A 23,610-nucleotide genomic window follows, 5' to 3' on the forward strand; every position below is an offset into this window, starting at 1 on the left:
GTCACCTGCAGAAAAAATACACACACCCAAGAATTTCATTCTTTGCTTTTATTCTGATTGTTTTTTAAACAGTTGTTTGAAACGGTTGCCTTAATATTAATAAATGAAAATGCACATTTATTTATAAATGTATTTAATACAAATACTATTCTTAAATCATTCAAGTTTTTTGAAGTTGTCTAACTTGTTATTAAGAGGACAACGCTAAAGTTTTTGTAATCTAATTCAAGATTGTGATAGTATCATATAGTGCATTTTACTGAATTATTCTGATATTAAACATTTACAATGTGCCGGAACAAATACACAAAAAAAATGTTCCAGTGAATGTGATAAAGGAACACTTCTCCCAAAAATGAAAATTCTGTCATCATTTACTCGCCTTTGAGTTGTTCCAAATCTGTATAAATGTCTTTGTTCTGATGAACGCAGAGAGAGATATTTGGAAGAATGCTTGTAACTAAACAGCTCTTGGACCCCATTGACTCCCATAGTAGAAAAAATTACTTTATCATTTTTTTTGTTCTGTTGAACACAAAAGAAGTTATTTTGAAGAATGTAGGACAGCAAACAGTTCTGGGGCACTTTTGACTGCCATTGACATTTTTCTTACTATGGTTGTCAATGGGGTCCAAGAACTGTTTGGTTACAAACATTCGTCCAAATATCTTTCTGTGTTCAACCAAACAAAGAAATGTATACAGGTTTGGAACAACTCGAGAGCGAGTCGTTCATGACAGAATTTTCCTTTTTAGGTGAACTATCCCTTAAGATGTGTAATATAAAAATATTTTTGGAAGAAAAGTTGTCAAGAGCATCCTGTATCAGGTCATAATTTGCCTAAAAAAGCATTTATATTTCATAAACTGCACATCCATCGCTCACGATGTTCCGTTTATATCATGTGTGGTATAAAAAGACCCAGACACGTTTTCATGAGATTAATCAAATACAGACGAAATAAACGGATGAACCAATCAGACGACTCCTCTCCTCTGCTCACCATCTTGGGTCTCCCGGCGAACTCTCGGCCACGCTGCAGCAGAACTTCTCTCACCAGACTCACCTCGCTCACCACCAGCGTGTAATGAGGACCCATGTACAGACCGAAGAGAGAGCCGTACCGGCCCGCCAGCTGCGTGAAGAGCAGGTGAGGAGGCAGAGAAGAGCGCAGGTGCAGTAAACTCCCCACAACCGGCAGACACGGCAGACGTGGCACCGACACGACACCTCTCCGCTGTCCCAGCATGCATTTCACCAACATCAGCACCAGCAGAGCGCCACAGAAACAATAAAGCAGAGTCGCTGAAGACACGCTGGACATGACTGGACACATGTGTGTGTCTACAGACAGAGAGAGAGAAGTGACTGCATGTGTTCAGGGCTATACAAGTGTTCAGAGTTTGTGGGCGGGTCTTTATCAGAACCTTGCTTTAGGGTTGAGGTCACAGAAACACTGAAGGGTTTGACCAATGACAGAGCGGCATTTCACTTTTTTACATGTGAGAATCACCCACTGATGCCTTTCACATTAACACTTGAGACACGTAACATACAAAAACACAACACGTCATCATCAGTGTCCAGTTTGAGCTATTAAACTGAAGTGTTGTGAAAGCAAAAGGCCTTGAATGGCTCAAGGTTCAGTCGGTATAAACAGCGGAATGTTTTTACTGCTGGACTGCCCTTCAACAGAGAGGAGAGAGACATTTGCACATCATGACCGCACACAAACACATCACAGAATCCATATTATTCACTGATTCGTATTATAGAGGACCATATTCAAAGTGTGTGTGCGTGCGATCAAATGAAGAAAGTCGGATGATTCTGGGATGTGGACTGACTCACTGTAACAGCACACATAAATAAGATCAATCCTGTGAATAAACCACCTTCACTGATGAATCACTACATTCACATTTCTTCATTTGGCAGACGCTTCTATCCAAAGTAGCAGAGCACATAAACATTTTGTCAACACACTAAACAGCACCGTTAGTTTACAAGGTCATGCTACTAGGATTTTGTTCTGTTGAACTCAAAAGAAGATATTTTGAAGAATGTAGGACAGCAAACAGTTCTGGGGCACTTTTGACTACTATTGTATTTTTTCCTACTATGGGAGTCAATGGGGGGCAAAATCTGTCCGGTTAGAAGCATTCTTCCAAATATCTCTCTCTACGTTCATCAGAACAAAGATATTTATACAGATTGGGAACAACTCGAAGGCGAGAAAATGAAGACGGAATTTTCATTTTTGGGTGAAGTGTCCCTTTCAAGGAGCAACACCTCCCACAACACCCTACAAACTATAAGAGAGCAACAGTATTCCAAAGCACCTTAGCAACCACACAGCAATGCCCTGACAACCCCACTGGCGTGTTCTGCGTGTGCAGACATCACTCACGTTGTTGTGTATCATGTCAGTGTGTGTGCCTGGACTTCAGTCATTGTGTTAAATGTGGCGATTGTTTTGGAAGTTTTGTGATAAATGAAGATGTTTTCTCAGTGTGTTTGAAAACCCTGACGCAAAATCACTGGGACTTTCAAGGCATTTGTGTCAATCTCACATAGTCAGTCAAGGACACTCACACACGCACACACACATTTGAAAGAATAATAAGTTTGAGCTGTAAATATACCGGCAGCATAGCAGCAGACTCTGGAGCTCCTGTGTGGGTGGTGTGAAGCTTCTGAACGTCTTCAGTCTCCATCTTACACAACAGCCAGAAAAACAGCCCACACTGATCCAGGGTCAGTGTCTCTCCCTGAATCACAGCTCGACTCTCATGAGGTCTCACAGTAACAGCTCGTGTGAAACTCTCAGCTGATCTGAGAACATCACACACTGACCTCTGCTTTACACCATCTCAGAAGTGTAACATGAACAGGATTTAACACGTAAACGCCAAATCATTTTAATTGTAATTCCTTTATGTTAAAAAAAACTTTTTGAATGACATTAAGCAAACAAACACATTGTATTTATTGTAATCTTTCAGTAGATGTGTGTGTTTTCAGCAGTAAATGTCACACCTCGAGCGCGCGCGTCGGTATGTCTGCAGCTCCCCGTGGGCGGACGGGCGTGCGCACGCGCGTGTATTTTCGGGGAAAGCCTCGCGCTTGACAGCTGCCGTTCTTGGGAACGGGCTGCCCCGGTGCCCTCCCACGCCCGGAGGATTCACAGGTCCATAACGAGAGAAATGAAGCCAAAAAGCCGCGATGAATCACGTGCGACAGCCTGTCAGCTTCTCGTTTATAGACACAACCATGTTTGGTGTTCACTTCCGGGATCCGTAACGCTGTAGTCTGCTGTATTTATGCAATATTACGCTGCTGCATTGAAGAAACATTTCAGTAGGCCTACCTATGAAGCTCAACTATTTTGTAATTTAGCTGCACACGCGAGATTAATTCTGTCCACTCATCAAAAGTGACTATATCAACACGTTGAGTAACAATGAACTGTTGAGTAAACAATTAAGCAGTTGTATTTAATAGGTTTTATTTCGATATGTTACAGTTTTGTGTGTTCAAATAATTCGTTTTTTGTCTTCATTTCAAGCCACTAAATTGTTTAATATTGCATTCGGTTAATGTAATGTTCCAGGTTGGTTAAGGTTCCATTGTGACAAATTACCCCAATGTGACAACGTTCCCTGTCGTTTCCTAATCTACTGCTACAATTTAATACATGATAGCGTAAAAATATAGGCTACAGTTAAAGTCTCAATGTGTGGATTCTTCTGTGTAAAATGTGTAATTTTGTTATTTTAAAACGGATTTAAACTAAATGTTTAAAACCAACATACAAAGCAGCAATGCTATAGAGAAAACAAGCACGTGCGTAATTGGAGATTATAGTCACTGAGACAAACATATTTCTCCTCCATTTATAGTTTTTGTCTGATCTCTTTGAGGGTTCACAGAGTGCAGATATAAAACACTTTTCACATACTAATTTTGTGACTGATATCCCCATAACCATGTTTTTATGTTGAAAAACATCAGATTTAAAGTTCAAATTTCCAAATGGGAATTTTTTATTAGATAAACAATTGTTCACATTTTTACAAACATATTTTAATATGTTAGATTATCCATATTTAAATGCATATTTTAACTGATTTGTCTTGTTTACTAACATTCTTGAACAATTTCAACTTAAAGGTAAAGCTGCATAAAATACTTTTTTTGACTTGGCACATTTAACGTAAGCATTCTATCAAGTTAATGAATCATTTATCTATGTATTACTTTATTTTAACAGCCATGTTTGCAGTGTATCTTTTATACAAGAATGACACAGTGAGCTCAAAACTCCACCTGATGGCGCAATAGAAAAAACGACGCTCGTAGTGCGTGCGGGTTATCAAAGGGCGCCAAAGAAACTTTATTCTTTATAGACTTTAGTTATATTTAAAAACATGGTAATTGATGCTTCTGCAGTCCAAACGTGCTGCACGGCTCGTTATCAGCGCGACAGAAATGCAGCGTTACATAACACACGATAACACGAGACTGTTCCTGTATTCCTGTTTAACCAAACCGCAACGAATCCATAGTTTGTATACATTCAGCGTTCATGTGACACACAACGTCGACATAAATGAGCGAATTGGTTGTTTTGGGGGTTTCGGGTCGCTGTCCGCGGTGCTGAACGCTGCAGGCGGAGGCTGATGCATCAACAGGCATCACTGCAGCGCAGATGCAACAAAACAACAGCCTGTGCCATCACGAAAGAGTAACACGTGTGATCTATATCAGCAAACACATCGTGCCAGAGACTGGTGTTTAAAAACATGAAAACGATTGGATGCAACTGGCAGTGTTGCAGTCGTGTTTCGTTTAAGACCCGCTGCATCCGCATTGCATGAGTGTCGCGCATCTGACCGTTTTGTAATATCTCACTTGTGTCTCTCTTCTCACCGTTTCACCCATCAGATCATAAGTCGCCCGGGGCGGTTAGTTTAACACATAATGGCCGCCTGTCATGCGCGCATCATTTTTCCGCAATGGTCTTCAGGAAAGTCGCCGTTGCGTCACGCCTCTGTGCCCATTTTCGGAGGGGAAACCCGTCACATCCTCTGCCCATATTTGGGCAAGAGCGGTCTGGAGCGAGCACACGGCGGGGAATCCTCCTGTCGACGTAGATGAGCGGGGGGCGGAGTCCCGGCCGAGGTGAATGGTATAAAAGAGGGACGAGGAATTCCGGTAAACGAATCGACGGAGATCAGAATCTGGAGATAGAGTTCGGCCTTACTGGAAGGAGAAAAGGGAATCCCAAAAGATTGAAATGAAGGATTACCATTGCTAATTATTCCTGCGACATTCCTTGTGGATTTTGATTCATATTTTGCATCGTTTATAAAAAGAAACTATGCTGAACACAGTGGACTTCAGCGCGCTGGATCTCCTCTGCGCTCAAACTGCTGCTATGGAGGGACAATCTGCAGCTCAGATTCACCCAGATGCTGGTGAGCACACTGATAAATGTCATTTAACGTTAAACGAGCAGTCAAAAATATGAGCTTTGCCTATAAGAATGTTTTTATAATCTACAATAATAATTGCTTAACTCAAATGCAAAAAGAACTGAAATGCGCGTTAAGAATGTAATGGATGCTGCAAATGTTGTTAGACTGCATGAAATGCACAAATGCAATCGTATTCTGAATATTGGGGTGGCCCCTCCTGATGCAATGACTCAACAGCAGTCTGTGAGCGCTTATGTAATGACATCTATCTCTCTCTTGTAGCTTTCGGGTTGGTGAAGCCCAAAGTGGAACCGCTGGATGCAGGTTTTCCAGAGTGCTCCAACGACGGGCTCCCACCGTCGCCACAGACCTACACCGGCAGTTTCTACAGCGAGACCGGGCCGTGCAGCGCAGACGCTCTGCTCAACTTACTCACGGAGATCGTCGGAATCTCCGCGGCACCCATTTCAGAGCTCAACGCCGACAACTTCTGCAACGGCAACTCTCGCGGAAGCGCACTCTCACGCCAGGAGTCGTTATTATCCACGGGAAGCTCTCTGGGCTCCCCGGAACCCTTCTGCAACGATTCGTCAGATGAACTCATGGACAGCTCAGTTGCGCAGCAGTCTTTCCCCGTGACTGTTAAGAGTGAGTTCGGGTGCAGTTGTAACGGCTGCGATTTTCTCGACGGCTTCGGTGCACCCGGCAACTCGTACGAACCATCAGACCTGGACGATATCATTGATTTGCTGTCCCCGCTCGGTCCCGAGACGGACTCCGTTTTGGACACCTGGATCAAGCAGGAGCCCTTGGATGAAGCATGTCAATCAAACTACGCGCCCAACCTCCAGATTCCCGTCGCGACACCCACCTCGACTCAAAGCGGACTCTACAGAGCCGTTTCGTTCCCCAACGCGTTTGGGCTCGGCTGCAGCACCACCGCGTTGGCCGACGTTTTGGACTCTCTTCTCGCCGCCAACACGCTCGCTCAGAGGAGCCGTGCGCAAACTGGTAAAGCCGGGCGATCCAGAAAGGGCGCGGCCCGCGAGAAGCCCTTCTCGTGCCCGCTGGAGAACTGCGACCGCCGCTTCTCTCGTTCCGACGAACTTAACCGACACGTGCGCATCCACACCGGCCACAAGCCGTTCCAGTGCCGCGTCTGCCTGCGCTGCTTCAGCCGCAGCGACCACCTCACCACGCACATGCGCACGCACACGGGAGAGAAGCCGTTCTCGTGCGAGGTTTGCGGGCGTCGCTTTGCGCGCAGCGACGAGAGAAAGAGGCACGGACGCGTGCACATTAAACAACGCGAACGAATGCAACAGAAGACGGAGCTGCTGGCTGCGTGCGCGTTCTCCCTGCCGGGACTCGTGTGAGCTTCAGGGACGTTTATTTGCTCGCGTTTCCACTTTGGAAAGTTGATGGCTCAAGCCGCGCGCACTTCGTGTGCACGAGCAGATCTGCGCATCAGTGATGGAGAGGAACGAGCCCCACACTTGTGTTGATGTGTGTTGAGAGCTTGGCATGCAGCTGAAGAAGTCAAACTGTATGAGAAGAATGAATTGACTGGAAAAGCGCTTGCAGTGAGCGGCACGTGCGCTGAATGCAGAGAGAAAAAGTGACACTCAAACCTCAGATCGTTGTTTTTGGCACAAATGAAATGTCTTGCATGTCGTGGTCAGTAAGATGTAAATGTGCATTTGTTTTACACTTCTATACCACACTGGCATGCAAATGTGACCTTTGTTGTATTTTGATACTACATCACTTTATAATCATGCGAGAGAAGAGAACTATATTTGTACATTACCGACTGTAATTTTGTATTTGTCGATTTCCAAGAGAGCAAGAAAAATCTATCTTATAGATTTTTATAAGTGATTGTATGTGGCTGGTTGGTTCTTAGGAACCTGACGCGATAGAATATGAAAAAAACTTCAACGTAGTAGTTGAGTTGCAGTAGCACACTTACACGTGCAGTTACCCTCGATCGCAGGGCTCGTTTCGATATTGCTGTCTATAATTGGCCTTTGGAAATTGTTCTTGTGCAATCAAGCGCTGTTCAACACCTTGTGAATATTCGCAGGCTATTGAATGTTTTAAATAAAACTTTATTTATTGACAACTCTTTGGCTCTTTCATGGTCCTTTTTCAGCTGGAAATACCAACGCATTCACAAACCACTTAATATGTTCAACGAATAAAACAAAAGAAAAAAGTGAAAAAGTAAAGTTATATCCTCAACTACAGTGTGGTTTTCCCATTCACTCCATTGAGATGAGGGTCTAGCGCCCTGTATGGTGAAACTGACGATACACAGCAAACCCCAGCATCACTTGACCTCATTTTATAAGTTAGCGTTATAAGATAGTTGTTGTATAATAATGGTATTCTCTTGCCCTGGTTTCTTAGTATTAAACAACACAGTGGCAAGAAAAAGTATGTGAACCTTTTGGAATTTCATTGTTTTCGGAATAAATTTGTCATAAAATGTGATCTGATCTTCATCTAAGTCAAGGGTAATGACAAACGTAATGTGTCTAAAAATAATAAAAAAAATTCTGATCCTTCAAGTCTATATTGAACACGCTCATTCAACATTCAAAATGGCAGTGGAAAAAGTAAGTGAACCCTCAGAATTAATAACTGGTTGACCCCCCTTGGCAGCAATAACCTCAACCAGGCGCTTCATGTAGCTGTGGATCAGACCTGCACAGACCTGGCAGAACTGCTTTAGCTCGGTCATATTCTTTGGACGTCTCATGTGTATGGCCCTCTTCAAGTCAATCCATAGCATCTCTATTGGGTTGAGGTCTGGGCTCTCCAAAAGGCGGATTTTGTTTTTCTGAAGCCATTCTGTTGTGGACTTGCTCCGGTGTTTTGGGTCGTTGTCCTGTTGCGTCACCCACCTTCTACACAGTTTCAGCTGACGTACAGACATTCTCACATTATCCTGAAGAATAGTCTGATATACTTGAGAATTCTTCTTCCCCTCAATGATTCCAAGCTGGCCAGGCCCTGATGCAGCAAAGCAGGCCCAAATCACGAGGTTTCCTCCACCATTTTTTACAGTTGGGATGATGTTTTCGTGATGATATGCCGTGCCCTTTCTACGCCAGATGTTTTTTCCAAATAGTTCAATCTTAGCTTCATCAGTCCACAAAACATTTTGCCAATACCGCTGTGGAGTGTCAATGTGCTCTTTTGCAAACTTCAGGCGTGCAGCAATGTTCTTTTTAGTAAGCAGCGGCTTCCTTCGTGGTGTCCTGCCGTGGATACCCTGCTTGTTCAGTGTTTTACGTATTGTAGACTCATGAACAGAGATGTTAGCAGGTTCCAATGATGCCTTCAAATCTTTGGCTGTCATTCGGGGTTGTTTCTTTACATCATTGATGAGTCTTCGTTGTGCTCTTGGTGTCATTTTGACTGGGCGCCCACTTCTTGATAGAGTAGCAACAGTCCCAAAGTGTCTCCATTTGTAGATTGTTTGCCTAACTGTAGACTGGTGAATTTCTAAAGTCTTTTAAATAACTTTGTAACCCTTGCCAGCTTTATGTAACTCAACAATTCTTGATCGTAGATCCTCTGAAAGCTCTTTTTGACGAGGCACGGCTCACATAAGCGTGATCTTCTTGTGCAGAGCAAACTCCAAAAGTTTGAGGGGTTTTTATCAGTCAAAGTAGCTGTAGTCCACACCTCCAAACTTATTATCTTAACGAGACTCCAGGTGTACTAAAACCTGACTCCAATTAGCTTTTTTGAGGTCATTAACTCAAGGGTTCACATACTTTTTCCACAAGCACTACAAGGTTTTTTTTGGTTGTTCTCAATAAAGACATGAAAGATAAAAAAATGTTGTGTTATTATTTTTAGACACATTATGTTTGTCAATACCCTTGACTTAGATGAAGATCACATTTTATGACAAATTTATTCAGAAAACTATGAAATTCTAAAAAGTTCACATACTTTTTTCTTGGCACTGTATTACAACGCATTATGATCAGATGACCTCATCCCGACAGCGCTCGCGCACCGCAGCCACAGAGGCGCATGCCTGAGAGAACGTAACCGGCGTCTGAATCGTTTTTTTTTTGCACTTACTTAACACGCCTTGAGTTGCTACTTTGTTTCTGAGAAGCCGACAGCCCCTTGCTCCGACACGGTACCGGGAGTGACGTCACAAAGGCTGCTCGTGCGCGCACGGGGTCGAGTTTTCCGGTTCTTTATAAGAGCCGGCCAGACAGATGCAGACGACGGGAAATGCGAGGACGCATCGGATCAGAAGAATCGGCTGCTACATGAGAACATCTGTGGGTCGGTATGTTCATGAAAACTCGCGCATTCATGTATTTACATACCAGCACGAGCTATATACACACAACATCAACACTGACATATTACACTGACATAGATGATGCACGCGAGTTTAATAGTGGGGTTGGGTCGACACATTCCGATACATCATCTGCTTCACAAATACAGCACAATGAGCGAGCGTCTCTGAGTCTGTATATGGACGTAAATAATCTGCAGCGCGTAAACGAAGATTTCATTACAACCTTTAGCAATACAACAGTATGAATCCACGTCTTTCTTTAGACGACATTAACAGATGCAATGTTGTGTTTTTTATCATCATAATGTTATTGGTGTTTTTCTCAGATCGCTTTTGTCTTTATGACAGTCATGCGGAAATAACACAGAGCGCGCGCGCACGGTGCCCGAATTCCAACATGTCACTTAGCATCTCTCTCTCTCTCTCTCTCTCTCTCGTCATTTTTTTCAATTCTAGCATTAAGCATTAAAACGACAGAAAATAATTGAGAACTGAACAACTGAAATATATTCTAACACACAAAGCAAAACATAAAAGACACAATATATTATACGAATATGATATAGAAATCATGTAACACACACACTTACTCTATACTCCCAGTGAATGTCTTCTGTAAATTACAGTACCTAGAGTGGAAAAAAGATGGTGATGTGAGACACATACGCAGAGATGGAGATGAAGCGGTGCGGTTATGATATAGTGTATATGATTTATTTCAAAGTAAAACAAAACAAAACACATGACAGGTACAACACAACACACAGGAAACACTGCGGGGACGGAATACTATACAGTACATTTTACAATAAATGTTTTCATTATTGTTTAACTGCACAATTCTAAAGCTTTTCCTACTTTTTTAATGACAGGTTCGTTGTGCCAACATACATCACACAACACAGACTGTGTGTATAACTGAACAGACCTCGAGACTGAAACACATGTGTGATGATGAGGTCATCCAGCTGCTGATGATCGCAGTATGTCCGCCAGCACGAAGCTGCCACCACGCTGCCCTACCTGCGGCGAGACGTGTCCGTCATGTGACCACACCTGCCCGATGCTTTGTGTGACTCCACGCTGGAGATCTGAGGGGGTGCCGGCGGCATTACAGGAGAGCGACATGCACTTGGACCTCCTGGACGCCCTCAGTCTGGCCCGTCCGCTCCGAAAGATCTTCATCCAGAGAGACTCGCCGTCAGTCCTCCCCGCGTCTCTCTCTCCGCTGCTGGCGGAGGGGGACGCGGGCGGAGCAGTAACCCGGTTGGGCGTGCCGTGGCTGGGTCGGCTGGCGCTGGAGGCTCGTCTTCAGCAGCTGGCGCTGGAGGTGCAGGAGCGGGTGTCCCTCAGACTGGAGACTCTGCAGGAGGAGGTGAAGAGGAGGAGCGCGGAGGTGAGGAGAGCGAGGAGAGAGAGCGAGAGGATGGACCGAGAGAGACGCGAGGCAGAGGAGAGAGCGGCACAGCTGGAGCGGCAGGTGGACATCTCTGTAGAGATGCTGGCCGACCTCAGATATGAGCTGAGAGAACGAGAACAACAACTCCAGCGCAAACAACAGTCAGTGTGTGTGTGTGTGTGTCAGTGTGAACACCAACACGTTGAGTTCTGAAAGTCAGAGAATGACACTGACAAATTGTGTGTGTGTGTGTGTGTGTGTGTGTGTGTGTGTGTTTTAGGGAAGTGTGTGAACTGGACCGGTATGTGCGGGACACGGCGCTGCGCGAGGCGAGCGCAAAGACTCGGCTTCAGCGTTTCATAGAAGACATCCTGGAGAGAGCAGAGAGGGCGGAGCTTCAGCTGGAGAACATCCACTTACACGATGATGTCAGTTCCCCTCACAGACACCTGACAGGAAGCAGAGCATCAGGGTACCAGGTGAGTCATCTCTTTTACATTTGTACATATTGGTCATAGATCTGTCAAGCTTCAATAAGGAAAGATTGACATTCTCTCTGTGTGTGTGTCATTATAGAGGAGCAACAGTGTGTCAGGGAAAGTGTCTTCACATCTGTGTGATCACAGAGCTTCTCCAGGCTTCAGGTCAAACACCTCACACACTGATCTGTATGAATACACAACATCTGGCTCAACTGTTTCTTTAAAATTTTCCTGAAATCTCAATATTTATCAAAACATGACATGAGAACTGACTGAGCTCATTTTACAATCTCTGGTTCACTGAAGATCTTTTTCAAGAGAAACATCTGAAGTCTTAATTTCTGTGTAAGAGACGAACAGAGACCTGATGAGGATGATGTCGTGCAGGTATGAGGTCAGAAGGCCACGCACGCTGTCTGTGGGGTCAGGAGGATGTGAAGGTCACTGGAGGGGCGGTGGACTCGATCATCAGCACATGTTGTGTCTGGACGGCGGTTCTGATTCTCACTGGATGATCCAGAACGCACACACAGACTCCGATAACTGCTCGCTCTACACAACACGATCACAGGACGACAGCGAGTACAGGACATACAGCAGGACAGGTGAACACACACACACACACACACTTGTGTTTTACTGTAATGTGTCAGGTGATATGTGTGTGTTATGGTTTGTGTGTTTGTGTTCAGGTCGGGATGTGTCGGGCTTGAAGAGAACCAGCATTGATTCGCTTGTGTGTTCTGAGCGTCTCAGACTGAAAGCAGGACTGTTCTGTGTGTTTATCTATCTGGACACATACTCACTCCTCACTGCTGCAGAGGTGTGTGTTTGTGTATTGTCAAGTGTGTGTGTGTGTTGTGTTTGTTTTATTAAGCGTGTCCGTCTGTGTGTATGTGTTGTGTTTGTTTTATTAAGTGTGTGTTTGTTATATTATAAATGTAAAGTGTGTGTAAGGGGCTTTATTATAAGTGTGTGTGTGTGTGTGTGTGTGTGTGTTATAATAAATATAAAGTGTGTGTGTGTGTTATAATAAATATAAAGTGTGTGTGTGTGTTATAATAAATATAAAGTGTGTGTGTTTCAGGTGAGTAAGGATTGGCGTAGTGTTGCACGACACCCTGCTGTCTGGACCAGAGTAACACTCGAGAATGCTCGAGTTTCATCAAAGGCAAGACAACACACATGAACGCGCACACACACACACGCACGCACGCACACACACACACGCACACACACACACAGGCTTTGGTTGACTATCCCCGTGGGGACAGTCCATAGGCGTAATGTTTTTATACTGTACAAACTGTATATTCTATCCCCTATCCCTAACCCTATCCCTAAACCTAAAGATCATAGAACACTTTTTGCATTTTTAGATTTGTAAAAAATATTGTTCTGTACAATTTATAAGCTTTTGTGCCCATGAGGACCTCAATTTTGGTCCCCACGGTGACACGAGTCCCCATGTGTTGGTGTGCATTCAGGTTTAGGTCCCCACCGGGATATACAAACATGAACACGCACACACGCACACATCTTTTGCTCATGATGTCATACCATCTAGTTTCATATAAAGCACAATAACTGGGTAAAACCACACAATAATACACAATCCATGTTATAAATCATCAAACATCCTCAGCCAATCACAGTCCAAACACCACACTAACTCCGCCTCTAGAGGGCACTAGTAACCTTATAAACCCCTCCCCAATTTCAAAACAAACTCAGTCTAACTCCAATCTATCAATTCATCCGAACCAGTCTGACTTCTGCAGGAGGGACAAAACCCCACATACAACATGTGAAAATAAAGAAATGTGTGTGTTGTGTGTGTAGTTTTTGATGACTCTGTCTCAGTGGTGCTGTCAAACACAATCTGTTGTTCTGCACAACCTCAAACCTCGCCCCCGAAGCAAGAACGAAAGCAAAGATGAGCATTTGAAAGCCACAAGGTAACACACACACACTTATAATCCTTTATAAACACGACAGCTGTTCAGTAACAAGATGTTTCTGATGAATCTTAACGTGTCTAGAGGCTGTCTGGAGGCGGGTCTGGAGGCAGTGCTTAAGTCAGCAGGGCGGAGTCTCGTGGCTCTGAGCATCTCTCACTGCCCCAACGTTTTGACGGACAGGTCGCTGTGGCTGGTCAGCTGTCACTGTAGATCGCTGCAGTCTCTCACGTACAGGTGACAAAAACAATAACACACATCACTACACACACTCGTTGTGCTTCTGGTTGTGAGTTTGTGGTGTTGGTGTGGTTCTGTCAGAAGCGCGTCTGATCCGGCGGGTCAGGAGGTGATTTGGGCTCTGGGGGCCGGATGCAGGGACATCACCACACTGCACGTCGCACCGCTGCAGCCCTGGTGAGAGTTCATCTCATGGATCTGTCCGAGGGTCTGTGATGTCACGGTTTGCTGACTTTGTCTTTGTGCTCATCAGTTCGCAGCCCAGTCGCTTTAGTAACCGTTGCCTGCAGACGATTGGTCGATGCTGGCCGAACCTGTGCCGGGTGGGCGTGGGTGGCGCTGGATGTGGCGTTCAGGGATTGGCCTCTCTGGGTGAGTGACAGATCACGCGCTCTGGACAAAAAAAGATCAGCGGAATAAAGTTTCTTAACTAAAGGGCGATTCCGTGAAAATGTTAAAAAAATAGGGTTTTTACCCAGGGTTTTTACTATGGTGACAGCACAGATATCAACATTTGGTTGTTTAAATACCCATGTGAGGTCTCTCTTCAAGTTTTTAAAGCATTTGTTTTATCTTTACGCATGATTTTTCATAGTCAAATAAGTGCCATTTTCAGGATCGTCACATCCGTTACGGTCCATATTCCTCATAAATGGGCACAGGAAAATTAAAATAAAGTAACTATGAAGAGGCATCACTTCTCCATTCATTGGGTATTATTGCTTCAGGTTCGTGCATTTTAATTCTCAGAAGTCCTACAAAGTTTGTCGCCTCCCAAAAACCGTGTCCTTCTTTTGTCACATCCGTAACGCACGTTTATTTGCCTTTTTTAAACAGAAAATGTGTTCATAGACTGACATTTTTTCTGATGCTTAAACTCTATCAAGAAGGGTTTAGTAAAATATAAACAAATGGTTCAGTATGTTGGTAACAAATGCATTCCATGAGCGTTTTATTTCACTTCCATAACCAAAAATGTCACATCCATAACGCCGAAGTTGCCCCAAAATCACTTTTTGCATACAATAATCACTTCTCTTCTTACTAATGACGCAGAATATGAAACAAATAATGAAATCATATTTGTGTCTTTGATGTACAGTGAGAAACTGTGTGAATCTGTGTGAGCTGGAGTTGAATCACATGAATGAAGTGAATCAGGACGGGGCAGCGGACATCTGCAAAGACGGACTACAACAACTACACACACTTACCTTCATCTCCACACCCGTCACAGCTAAAGCCATACTGCACTTTAAAAGTGAGACGCAAGTGATTTACAATCCTAATGAAGAGATGAAGTTGTTTTCCTCACTCCCAGCCGTGTTGTCTCTGTGCAGGTGTTTGTGTGAATCTGAGGCGTATTGTGGTACAGTTGAGTATAGCCGATTATTTTGAGGACGTTGAGAATGAAGAAGCTCAGCGGCTGTTTGTGGAGATCATCAGTAATTTACAGGTACCCCTGGGATTTACGCCGAACGTCTTTGTGTCATTTCTCTCGTAACCAATGAAGTTTGAATATGTGCGACTTGCATTTCTATCTTACATGTAAAACTTTACAGCTAAACACAACTCATAATTGATAAGAGGTGAAACTGACTGATTTGACCTTGTTTTATTTCGTCAGATGTTGAGAAAGAGATCAGTCCTGTCCGATGTGCTGCACATCACATCAAAGTGAACAAACCCTCGTAATGACATCTGATCTTCAACACAGTGACAATCACACACACATGTCTGGTTTATTATCTCCGTGGAGACAGTCCATAGGTGTAATGATTCTCATACTGTACAAACTGTAGATCTGATCCCCTAAACCTAAAGGTCATTGAAAACTTTTTGCATTTTTACATTTTCAAATAATATCGTTCTGTACGATTTATAAGCTTTTTTGCCCATGGGGACCTCAATTTTGGTGACACGAGTCCCCATGAGTTGGTGTGAATTCAGGTGTAGGTCCCCACCGGGATATAAAGACAACACACAAACACACACAATACAGATGCACAAAAAGAAATGATGCACTTTTATATATTAAGTGTTTTGTGATCGTGAGGTTTGGTTATAAACAGATGCACATTTATAGCACATAAACTTTCTCAGGTCTTTAGTTTTAGTGGTTTATGTGTAGACTTCAAACATAATATAATGACTATTTAAAAGGTAGAACTGTTGCAATAAGTAGGAGTAAAAATTGTTGACATAACTAATAAATTATGATTTTCCCTGTTTTCACACACGTCTTCCATCAGGTGTCGTCAACAATCTGTGTTGACGTCATCTGAGTCATGGTGATGTGTGTTTACATGTTATTAATGTTATTTGTATAACAACTGAGGTTGTATATGTGGCCCATCTGAAAAACGTTCTGACAATCTGATTCCTCCTCTACTGTAAATTCTTTGATGATTTATTGTCCACCAGCTTAAAGTCGGGTTGCTTAGAAAACAAACAGCACTGCATTCAAGTGCATGATCTGAGAAACCATTCATTCCTTCAGCTCGAAAGCTGTGTGATCAGTGACACACCAAAGTTACGTTTTTATCTTTATATTCAGCTGTTCCATTTACCGTAGTGTGAGTAAAAATAAACAGAACTACGGGAGTATAAATCTGTTTACTTTGGGATTGTTCGTGATTATTTGATTGGCTGGGGAAGATATTGCTCATCAATGATCTATGGCCGACATTCTGTGGACCAAACCTCTCATTTATAAAATGAAACTCTATCATCCAAATAATAATCTTTAAAACAATTTAAGATTTAAAGTCTAACAAAAACATTATCGACAAACTCTCTGACCTTGGAAATGTGTCTTAAGTTATACTGACACATTTATAAATGAAAGCTTGATGTAATGACAATTAAACGCAATTGTGACAATTAATAAAATGCACTACACACACTATAATGTCTTCTGTATGAGCGGTGCAAAATGCTTTAGAACACAAAAACCCCTTGCACTTTTTTATTTTGCTTTAAGTATCTGAATAAACTAATAATGCCAATTTCATCGTTGTTTTTAATAAGATGCACATGTAAAACACATTAAAGATGATGTTCTTCTGTCTCCTTTATTAACATTAGATGTACATGTGTTGAGATGTACATCTAATGTACATCTCAACACATGTACGCGCCCAGAGAGTCCGAGCACAAAATAAAAAAAGTTCTCTTTCACGCCTTCTTACTCTGAAACGGACATATTAACACAAAATATCGTCAAAATTCCCATATTAACAAGAAACCTTGTAAAGGTATTCAGTTTGTTTCGTGACCAAACAGTTGGGAAACAAAACACGTGTTCCAGTATATTGCGCGAGCTCTTAAAGGGGCAGCAGCATAATAAAGATCTCTGTTTATAATGTTCATCAAACAACAACGGACGGGCCCAAAAGCACTCACTGATATTAAAGGAATTGTGTTCTCTTATAGGAGTCGTTCACAACAAATAAAGGAAGAAAGTAGCTTTAAGAAAGATGTGCTTTAAATATGGTAAAGTGTTGAAAAAGAGTTTACATATACAATAAAAATAATTCAATCATAAACAATGATTTGTATTAATTTCTAATTGATTTATTAATGTATTAAACACATTTTAATGAAGTTTTAGTGATTTTTTCTTACCTCACCCCACGACTCTGGTGCTATCAAATGAAGGGCTGGTGCCACCAACTGAATAACTTGATAGCACCAGTGCCACCTCTCTCAAGTGTTAGTCTAGAGCCCTGCTTTCTTGTAGAATTGTGCTTCAAATAAAGAACTTTATGTTGACCAGATTGTTAGTTAATCATTTACAAGTCAATATTGCCTATATGGACAGCGATTTAAAAAAAAAAGTGAACTTGTAAAACTGCGGTGTTAAATGCGATGCGGTCGAAAATTTGGGTGCACCTAACTTTTGTGCTGGTGGACCTAAGAAAAACAGTTAGGCGCACCAGTGCAACCAGTGCAAAAAGTTAGTCTAGAGCCCTGTTCAATGGTGCAGATTCAAAGTGTGATGTACTGTAATGAATTAACAAATGGAAGTGTAAAATAATAAAATGAGATTAAATAAAGCCGAGTATTGTCATTTTTACACATAAATATAAACACTAGTCAACTCTAAACACGTAGCTTTTTTAATCCATCATAGTCATAACATACTTGATGGATGGTTTTCGTCAGTTTAGTAATAATTTTATTAACAGTTGGCCATAGTTACTATTTAAAACGCCTAACTTAATATTGTATATTCACTCAACTGTTTATCATTCTGAACTTACTTCCAGAATCACGGCACACTTTCTGAACGCTCGTATGAGCCAACTTAATAAACATAATGACATGTTATAATAAAACACATATCTAAAATCGACATTCCCTTTAGACTGTGTAACCCAACAATCTAAGTATTTTTCATAATTTAGGCATAAAAGAGTTCGGTCATGCTTGTTGTTGATGAACAATAATGGTGACGTTTTAAAAACCTTCATTATGTTCTTAATGTGTAGTGGTCCTCACCAGTGCTCGAGCCCATGTATTACCCATGTGACGAATTTAAGCAAACTGTACTTGAACAAGTCACCAACAAAACCAATAGGGGCTTGGCTGGCTGCAGCCGATGGGGCGAGTGGAGCTCCACTCAAAAGCGGAAATACGTCACCTCCACTCGAAGCCCGAGCGGATATACGTCACCTAATTCTGACCTCAACCCGAAAGTAATTTATGAAACTTATCTCTTAAAGATATTATATGTTCATACACTAATGATTGTAAAATGTTTGATTATGTGGTGAACTTCTATATTTTACATGGCAAATATTATATTCATAGACAAAAGTTTGTAAAATCTGCACTTAGCTGCAATTTATTTTTGTTAGAATTGGAGATTTAAAAAATCTCTATTGCTTATATATAACAAAAAAATACAAGTTGTTAAAATTTATGAAGACGTTTTTTTTTAATTGAATATCTTAAATTTTCTTTTTTGTATTTAGAATTTGTCCATAGGAAGAAGAAATACATGTTTTTTTGTTTATTACATTTTTTTCTTCTTTTCTGTTTCTTTTCCTCTTTGTATGGTCCTTTGTTGGATCTGTATAATATTGTAATTTTCAAGATCTCCAATAAAAAAATTAAATAAAAAGAAATTTATGAAACGGCGTTGTTTTAATGTCAATAAATAATTGTAATGTTTTAATGCTACAAAAATATTGTTTAAATGTTTATAAATACCTTTAATGTTTCTAAATCCGGACATTGCTTCCAGGTTTGTATTTAGAAAGTAAACATGATAATACTTACCAGTGAACAATTAATGAAACATCAAATAAATTAATTTTTATAAAAATGAAAAATGTGAACACAAATAATTTAGGAATTTTACATTTAAAGCAAAATAACATACAAAACAATCACAGTAAAATGTTGAATAATTTCCACAAATTAAGTTTTAATTGTTTTGAGTAAAAAACACAAACTATATTTACAAATCACATCAACTGCAAGTAACAGTAAAATGTTTTTTTTAAATCCTTCATTATGATTTGTGATTAACAACAAAAGACAATAATAACATTCATCCTCCACAATCTGTAGTGAATTGTACACCATAAATTCCACATATATTACATAAACAAACAAACAAAAGAAAGAAAAGAAAAAAAAGAAGAAAAGAAAGAAAACACTGTAAAAATCACATTGTAAAACCAAAATGCAACAACAAAGAATATAAATATTTAGCTTTTGTACTATTTACCTCTTTTAAACAATTAACATATAAAGAAAACTCCTCTTGAAAAACAATTAACCCAGGTGAGACTTTAAAAAATGTACATTTATGAATATAAAATTTCAATAAAAAAAGTATATTATTCACCACAACAGATGTATCTTTGCTTTTAATTATCAAACCAAATTTTATATTTTCCCATGATGATGTTAAACTTGCAGGTATTTTCTGCTGCATCTGTTCAAATGCATCAATCCAAAAACAATACACCAATTTGCACTGAAAAAAAAAATGTTCCACCGTTCAACATCAATTTTACATATGACAAACATTAGAGTCTCCAACCTTAAATTTTAATCTTAAAAATTACTTGCCGTATATACGATTCAAAACTTTGAAGTGAACCTCTTTACATCTAGGGGTAACAGGAAAATGAAGAAACTTATACCCAAAATGCATTAATATATAAAAGTAACGGTAAATAACGATCAATGAACGTTCTTCTTCTTCTTTCCTTTTAATGGCGGGTCGCAACCAACATGTTTAGGTGTATATCGCCACCTACGGTACCGGAGTGTGTAACATCAGGTTTTCAGTACTTCGGTGATTACGTAAGTGACGTATTTCCTGTTCGAGAGTGGAGCACCACTCGCCCCATCGGCTGCAGCTAGACCCCTCTCAATAAAACACTAACCAGCCGTCATGGCCGAGCGCCCTCTGGTGGACATATTGGAACTGCAGCTACAGGCGGCGCTGTGGACGCAACATTGCACATTATCTAACGTGGTTTATACGAAAACTAATAATTAAACTAAAAATGAATGAATATTATATATGTATTATTTCATTCTCCCGGGACCCTTCAGGCGACCCAATTGTGCTAGCTCTGTCAAAAGGCAATATAAGACCTCGCGGAAGAGAATCTGTCTGACAGCATAGGCGCGTACCCGCTCCAGCTCTCACCTGCTGCAGAGGGGGTGGCGCGCCCACAGCGAGGTGGAGGATAGGAGCTGAGCTGCGCGTGCACGTCTACGGCCACGCTGCCCGGTTACAGCGCGGCGCGCCCCTAAAAACCGCACGCGTTTAAGGGGAGGATCGAGAATTTTATTTGTAACGTTAGAGCGTCAAAGGTATTCTTCATGTGACCGGATCTTTTCCGTTAATTCCGGACAACAACCGGTTTCCGGACTGAGTCACGTACAAACCTGTTTATGTGTCATTCGTTTGGAAGCATCCGTAATATTTCTGGAATATTTCTCTATTTGAATGGCTGTAGGTGCCAGATCGCTTTGCGTTGCTTGTTACGCGTCGCGTTTTAGAGAAGAACCGTCGGCTTTTGTGTGGATGTAAATGATGCTGCCCGGTAAACGCGCCGCGGAGAGTGCAGCGCGCCCGCTCGGGTTGATACAATAGCGGATTTCATACCGACGTGTCTGATTTAAGAATAAAGCGCCCGTGCGCTCCGGTTACTGGGCAAAAAAATGTCGCTAAGCAGAAACATCGAGCTCGAGCACTTTGACGAACGGGACAAAGCGCACCGCTCCAAACGGACGTCGGGTTCGGGAGGCTCGGGCTCACAGCAGGGTTCCCGGGCGAACAGTCTGGTCCCGAGTCCCGCGCACAGCGCTAACTGCAGCCTCTACCGGACGCGCACGCTCCAAGCGCTCAGCTCCGAGAAACGCGCTAAGAAGGTGCGCTTTTACCGGAACGGAGACCGGTACTTCAAGGGTCTGGTGTACGCGGTGTCAAATGACCGATTCCGCTCGGTGGACGCGCTGCTGGCGGAGCTGACGCGCTCGCTCGCGGATAACCTGCACCTGCCGCAAGGTGTGCGCAACATCTACAGCGTGGACGGCTCGAGGAAGATCTCGAGCCTGGAGGAGCTCGTGGAAGGTCAGAAATTCAGCTTAGGTTCACCTGAGGTCAAATGATGGAGACCAGTATTACCACAGAGTCCTCCTTTAGGTTTTACTTGACTAATAACATGTTTTTTATGGGATGTATGTTAGTAATTGAAGTCACACTGAAGTCAGATGGATGAATCTTGAGTTGGGGGCGGGGCGCGCAGAACCGTCTGTCTGTCTCGTGCGTCCATCAGACCCTGCAGCTCTCCATTACTGCAGCACATAATCAATAACATCAACCTGTCAAGCTCGCGTGCACTTACAGTCACTTAACGCAACGCGTCTGTTGCCATGATGTTGCGTTAGTGACGCGTTTAAAGCTGATGTCAGGTCACACACGTCCGGCATTCACCAATACAGTTACGCACAAATACTCTGATTTACAAACAGCACATCATCTGACTCAACTCAAGCAGAGGTCGCCATCATTTGAAGAAAGAAATGAAATGACAAAGAAAGACAATATAGGAAATGTCATGGATGAAAATATTTGAAGATTGAATCTTTTTTTATTGTGCATTCCAATTAACATCAATCAAATTGCAGTTGGTTTGTTTTGATTTAAGCCATAACAAAAAAATTACAACTAACTAACACAATTAAACATGATAACATAATATTTTTGAGAATGTTTAAAAACGGAGTTTTCTCATTTTGGAACCAAACTCTTCATTTACTGACCAATCGAGTAGAACGAGGCCCTAATAACAATTTACACCTAAAATGTGGAGCCAAATTTCACTGTTGAAATGACTAATGAGATCATCATTATTTTATTTTCACACAGAGATCAGTGGATCTGGTAGTAGAAGCTGAACTTTATTTATTATTTTTGACCTCATATCTCTCTCTGTCTCTCTTGATACAGTCGCCTAAGACTGCATCCCTATTAATAAACACATGAATATTCATACACATCAGATATTCTGGTTCTGTTTCTGGTTCCATTAACCCCCGAGCACATTCCACACGAGCGTCACAGACGTCGGACAGCTGTCAATCAAACATAAAAAAAACACTTTATCATTGAACACATGAGAAAAAAAGCAAAATCTGAATTTCACTGGAGCTGGTATTACAACTGAGATTGGTGGGATTATGGCATTAAACGTTCAACCCTGACATGTGTTGATGTGGGTTTGACCCTGGGGTCACGGTGACCGAAGAATCTGTCCGTTCTCTTTTTTTGCAGGTGAGAGTTACGTCTGCGCCTCTAATGAGCCCTACAGGAAGGTGGAATACACCAAAAACGTCAACCCTAACTGGGGCTCTCGTCTGGCGGGGCCGGGGTCCGGAGGCGTGCGACAGGGGGCTCAGCGCTCCAGCGGAGACATGAGAGAGAGCAAAGACTTCATCAAACCCAAACTGGTGACGGTGATCCGCAGCGGCGTGAAGCCGCGGAAGGCTGTTCGGATTCTGCTGAACAGGAAGACGGCGCATTCCTTCGATCAGGTGCTCGCTGACATCACGGAGGCCATCAAACTGGACACAGGTGTGGTGAAGAGACTCTACACGCTGGACGGAAAACAGGTACACACCTGATTCTTAACCACCAGTTAACCCCATCAATATATCGGTGCATTAGTAATACATGCTGAGGATTGATGATTTTGAGTTTGTGTGTGTGTGTGTGTTAGAGAGAAATCAATAATCATGAGTCCTGTTCAATAAAATATCAGTGAAAACCTGCAGTGTCAACAACATATCTGGTAGAAGAGGATTCAGAGCAGTTCTACACACTTATTTCAAGTGAAAAGCATCAAAATAGTAAAATTGATTTATTATTGATTCCACAGAGCTGATCCGTCTGTCTGTCTGTGACGTGATGCTTGTGTGTGTGTGTGTGTGTGTGTGTGTGTGTTTATGGAGCTCTGCCTCTTCTGAAAAAGCAGCGAGTCTAGCTGCAGGCTGGTTGCCATGGTTACCTGCTTTTCCCCTGTTCACTTGAGTGCGTCCCAATGCATGTCGTCAGTGTGTGTGTGTGTGTGTGTGTGTGTGTCTGGGGGGTTCATTTGTATGCCATACACCTCTTAATGCAGAGACGCAGGGGTTTCCTTAAAAGAGCTGCTTGTTCCTCTGTGTGTGTGTGTGTGTG

The 23,610-nt window shown here is 42.2% G+C and overlaps 4 protein-coding genes across 8 annotated transcripts in view; 3 read left to right on the top strand and 1 right to left on the bottom strand.

Moving 5' to 3' along the window:
* Window positions 1–3,889, bottom strand: part of LOC130545059 (steroid 17-alpha-hydroxylase/17,20 lyase) — an 8,164-nt gene extending 4,275 nt beyond the window's left edge. The window contains exons 1-3 of one of the 3 annotated variants that reach the window (XM_057319381.1): window positions 3,040–3,889; window positions 2,646–2,835; window positions 1–5 (exon numbers count right to left, since the gene is read on the bottom strand). The exon at window positions 1–5 is cut by the window's left edge and continues 134 nt beyond it. In XM_057319381.1, coding sequence (XP_057175364.1) covers window positions 1–5; window positions 2,646–2,717 — 77 coding nt within the window. In that variant the 5' untranslated portion in view covers window positions 2,718–2,835; window positions 3,040–3,889. Of the gene's footprint in view, window positions 6–1,003; window positions 1,645–2,645 lie in introns of those variants that run through there. The other 2 variants (XM_057319380.1, XM_057319379.1) reach the window with 2 other exon arrangements.
* A 251-nt stretch (window positions 3,890–4,140) lies between these two features.
* egr4 (early growth response 4) lies at window positions 4,141–7,605 on the top strand. Its single transcript, XM_057319390.1, has 2 exons — window positions 4,141–5,480; window positions 5,763–7,605. Exons 1-2 carry the CDS (start codon window positions 5,384–5,386, stop codon window positions 6,854–6,856), a joined length of 1,191 nt encoding a protein of 396 aa, XP_057175373.1. The 5' UTR covers window positions 4,141–5,383; the 3' UTR covers window positions 6,857–7,605.
* A 1,938-nt stretch (window positions 7,606–9,543) lies between these two features.
* si:ch73-290k24.5 (F-box only protein 41) lies at window positions 9,544–18,693 on the top strand. 3 transcript variants are annotated; one of them, XM_057319364.1, is made up of 14 exons: window positions 9,544–9,801; window positions 10,692–11,385; window positions 11,499–11,697; window positions 11,795–11,862; window positions 12,088–12,305; window positions 12,393–12,523; window positions 12,788–12,871; window positions 13,543–13,658; window positions 13,743–13,895; window positions 13,980–14,075; window positions 14,152–14,270; window positions 15,001–15,159; window positions 15,239–15,354; window positions 15,526–18,693. In XM_057319364.1, the coding sequence occupies exons 2-14, from the start codon at window positions 10,805–10,807 to the stop codon at window positions 15,577–15,579; spliced, it is 2,094 nt and encodes a 697-aa protein (XP_057175347.1). In that variant the 5' UTR covers window positions 9,544–9,801; window positions 10,692–10,804; the 3' UTR covers window positions 15,580–18,693. The 3 variants fall into 3 exon arrangements, with proteins under 3 accessions (XP_057175347.1, XP_057175348.1, XP_057175349.1); XM_057319365.1 differs by having other exon boundaries at window positions 9,544–9,797; XM_057319366.1 differs by having other exon boundaries at window positions 9,547–9,801; window positions 10,692–11,379; window positions 15,526–18,692.
* A 1,821-nt stretch (window positions 18,694–20,514) lies between these two features.
* On the top strand, window positions 20,515–23,576 carry LOC130545073 (serine/threonine-protein kinase DCLK2). The gene is made up of 2 exons (XM_057319402.1): window positions 20,515–21,504; window positions 22,708–23,576. The coding sequence occupies exons 1-2, from the start codon at window positions 21,093–21,095 to the stop codon at window positions 23,055–23,057; spliced, it is 762 nt and encodes a 253-aa protein (XP_057175385.1). The 5' UTR covers window positions 20,515–21,092; the 3' UTR covers window positions 23,058–23,576.
* Window positions 23,577–23,610: the final 34 nt, after the last annotated feature.

This window comes from Triplophysa rosa, linkage group LG21 (genome assembly GCF_024868665.1).
Source record: "Triplophysa rosa linkage group LG21, Trosa_1v2, whole genome shotgun sequence".
Lineage (NCBI taxonomy): Eukaryota > Metazoa > Chordata > Actinopteri > Cypriniformes > Nemacheilidae > Triplophysa > Triplophysa rosa.

What these genes read in the sequence shown, in the direction of transcription:
- egr4 (XM_057319390.1), top strand. Translation starts at nt 5,384, where the DNA reads ATGCTGAACACAGTGGACTTCAGCGCGCTGGATCTCCTCTGCGCTCAA. An exon ending in TCAGATTCACCCAGATGCTG is followed by an intron (nt 5,481 to 5,762) that starts GTGAGCACACTG and finishes TCTCTCTTGTAG; the next exon opens with CTTTCGGGTTGGTGAAGCCC.
- si:ch73-290k24.5 (XM_057319364.1), top strand. Translation starts at nt 10,805, where the DNA reads ATGTCCGCCAGCACGAAGCTGCCACCACGCTGCCCTACCTGCGGCGAG. An exon ending in CACTCCTCACTGCTGCAGAG is followed by an intron (nt 12,524 to 12,787) that starts GTGTGTGTTTGT and finishes TGTGTGTTTCAG; the next exon opens with GTGAGTAAGGATTGGCGTAG. An exon ending in TCAGGGATTGGCCTCTCTGG is followed by an intron (nt 14,271 to 15,000) that starts GTGAGTGACAGA and finishes TTTGATGTACAG; the next exon opens with TGAGAAACTGTGTGAATCTG.
- LOC130545073 (XM_057319402.1), top strand. Translation starts at nt 21,093, where the DNA reads ATGTCGCTAAGCAGAAACATCGAGCTCGAGCACTTTGACGAACGGGAC. An exon ending in CCTGGAGGAGCTCGTGGAAG is followed by an intron (nt 21,505 to 22,707) that starts GTCAGAAATTCA and finishes CTTTTTTTGCAG; the next exon opens with GTGAGAGTTACGTCTGCGCC.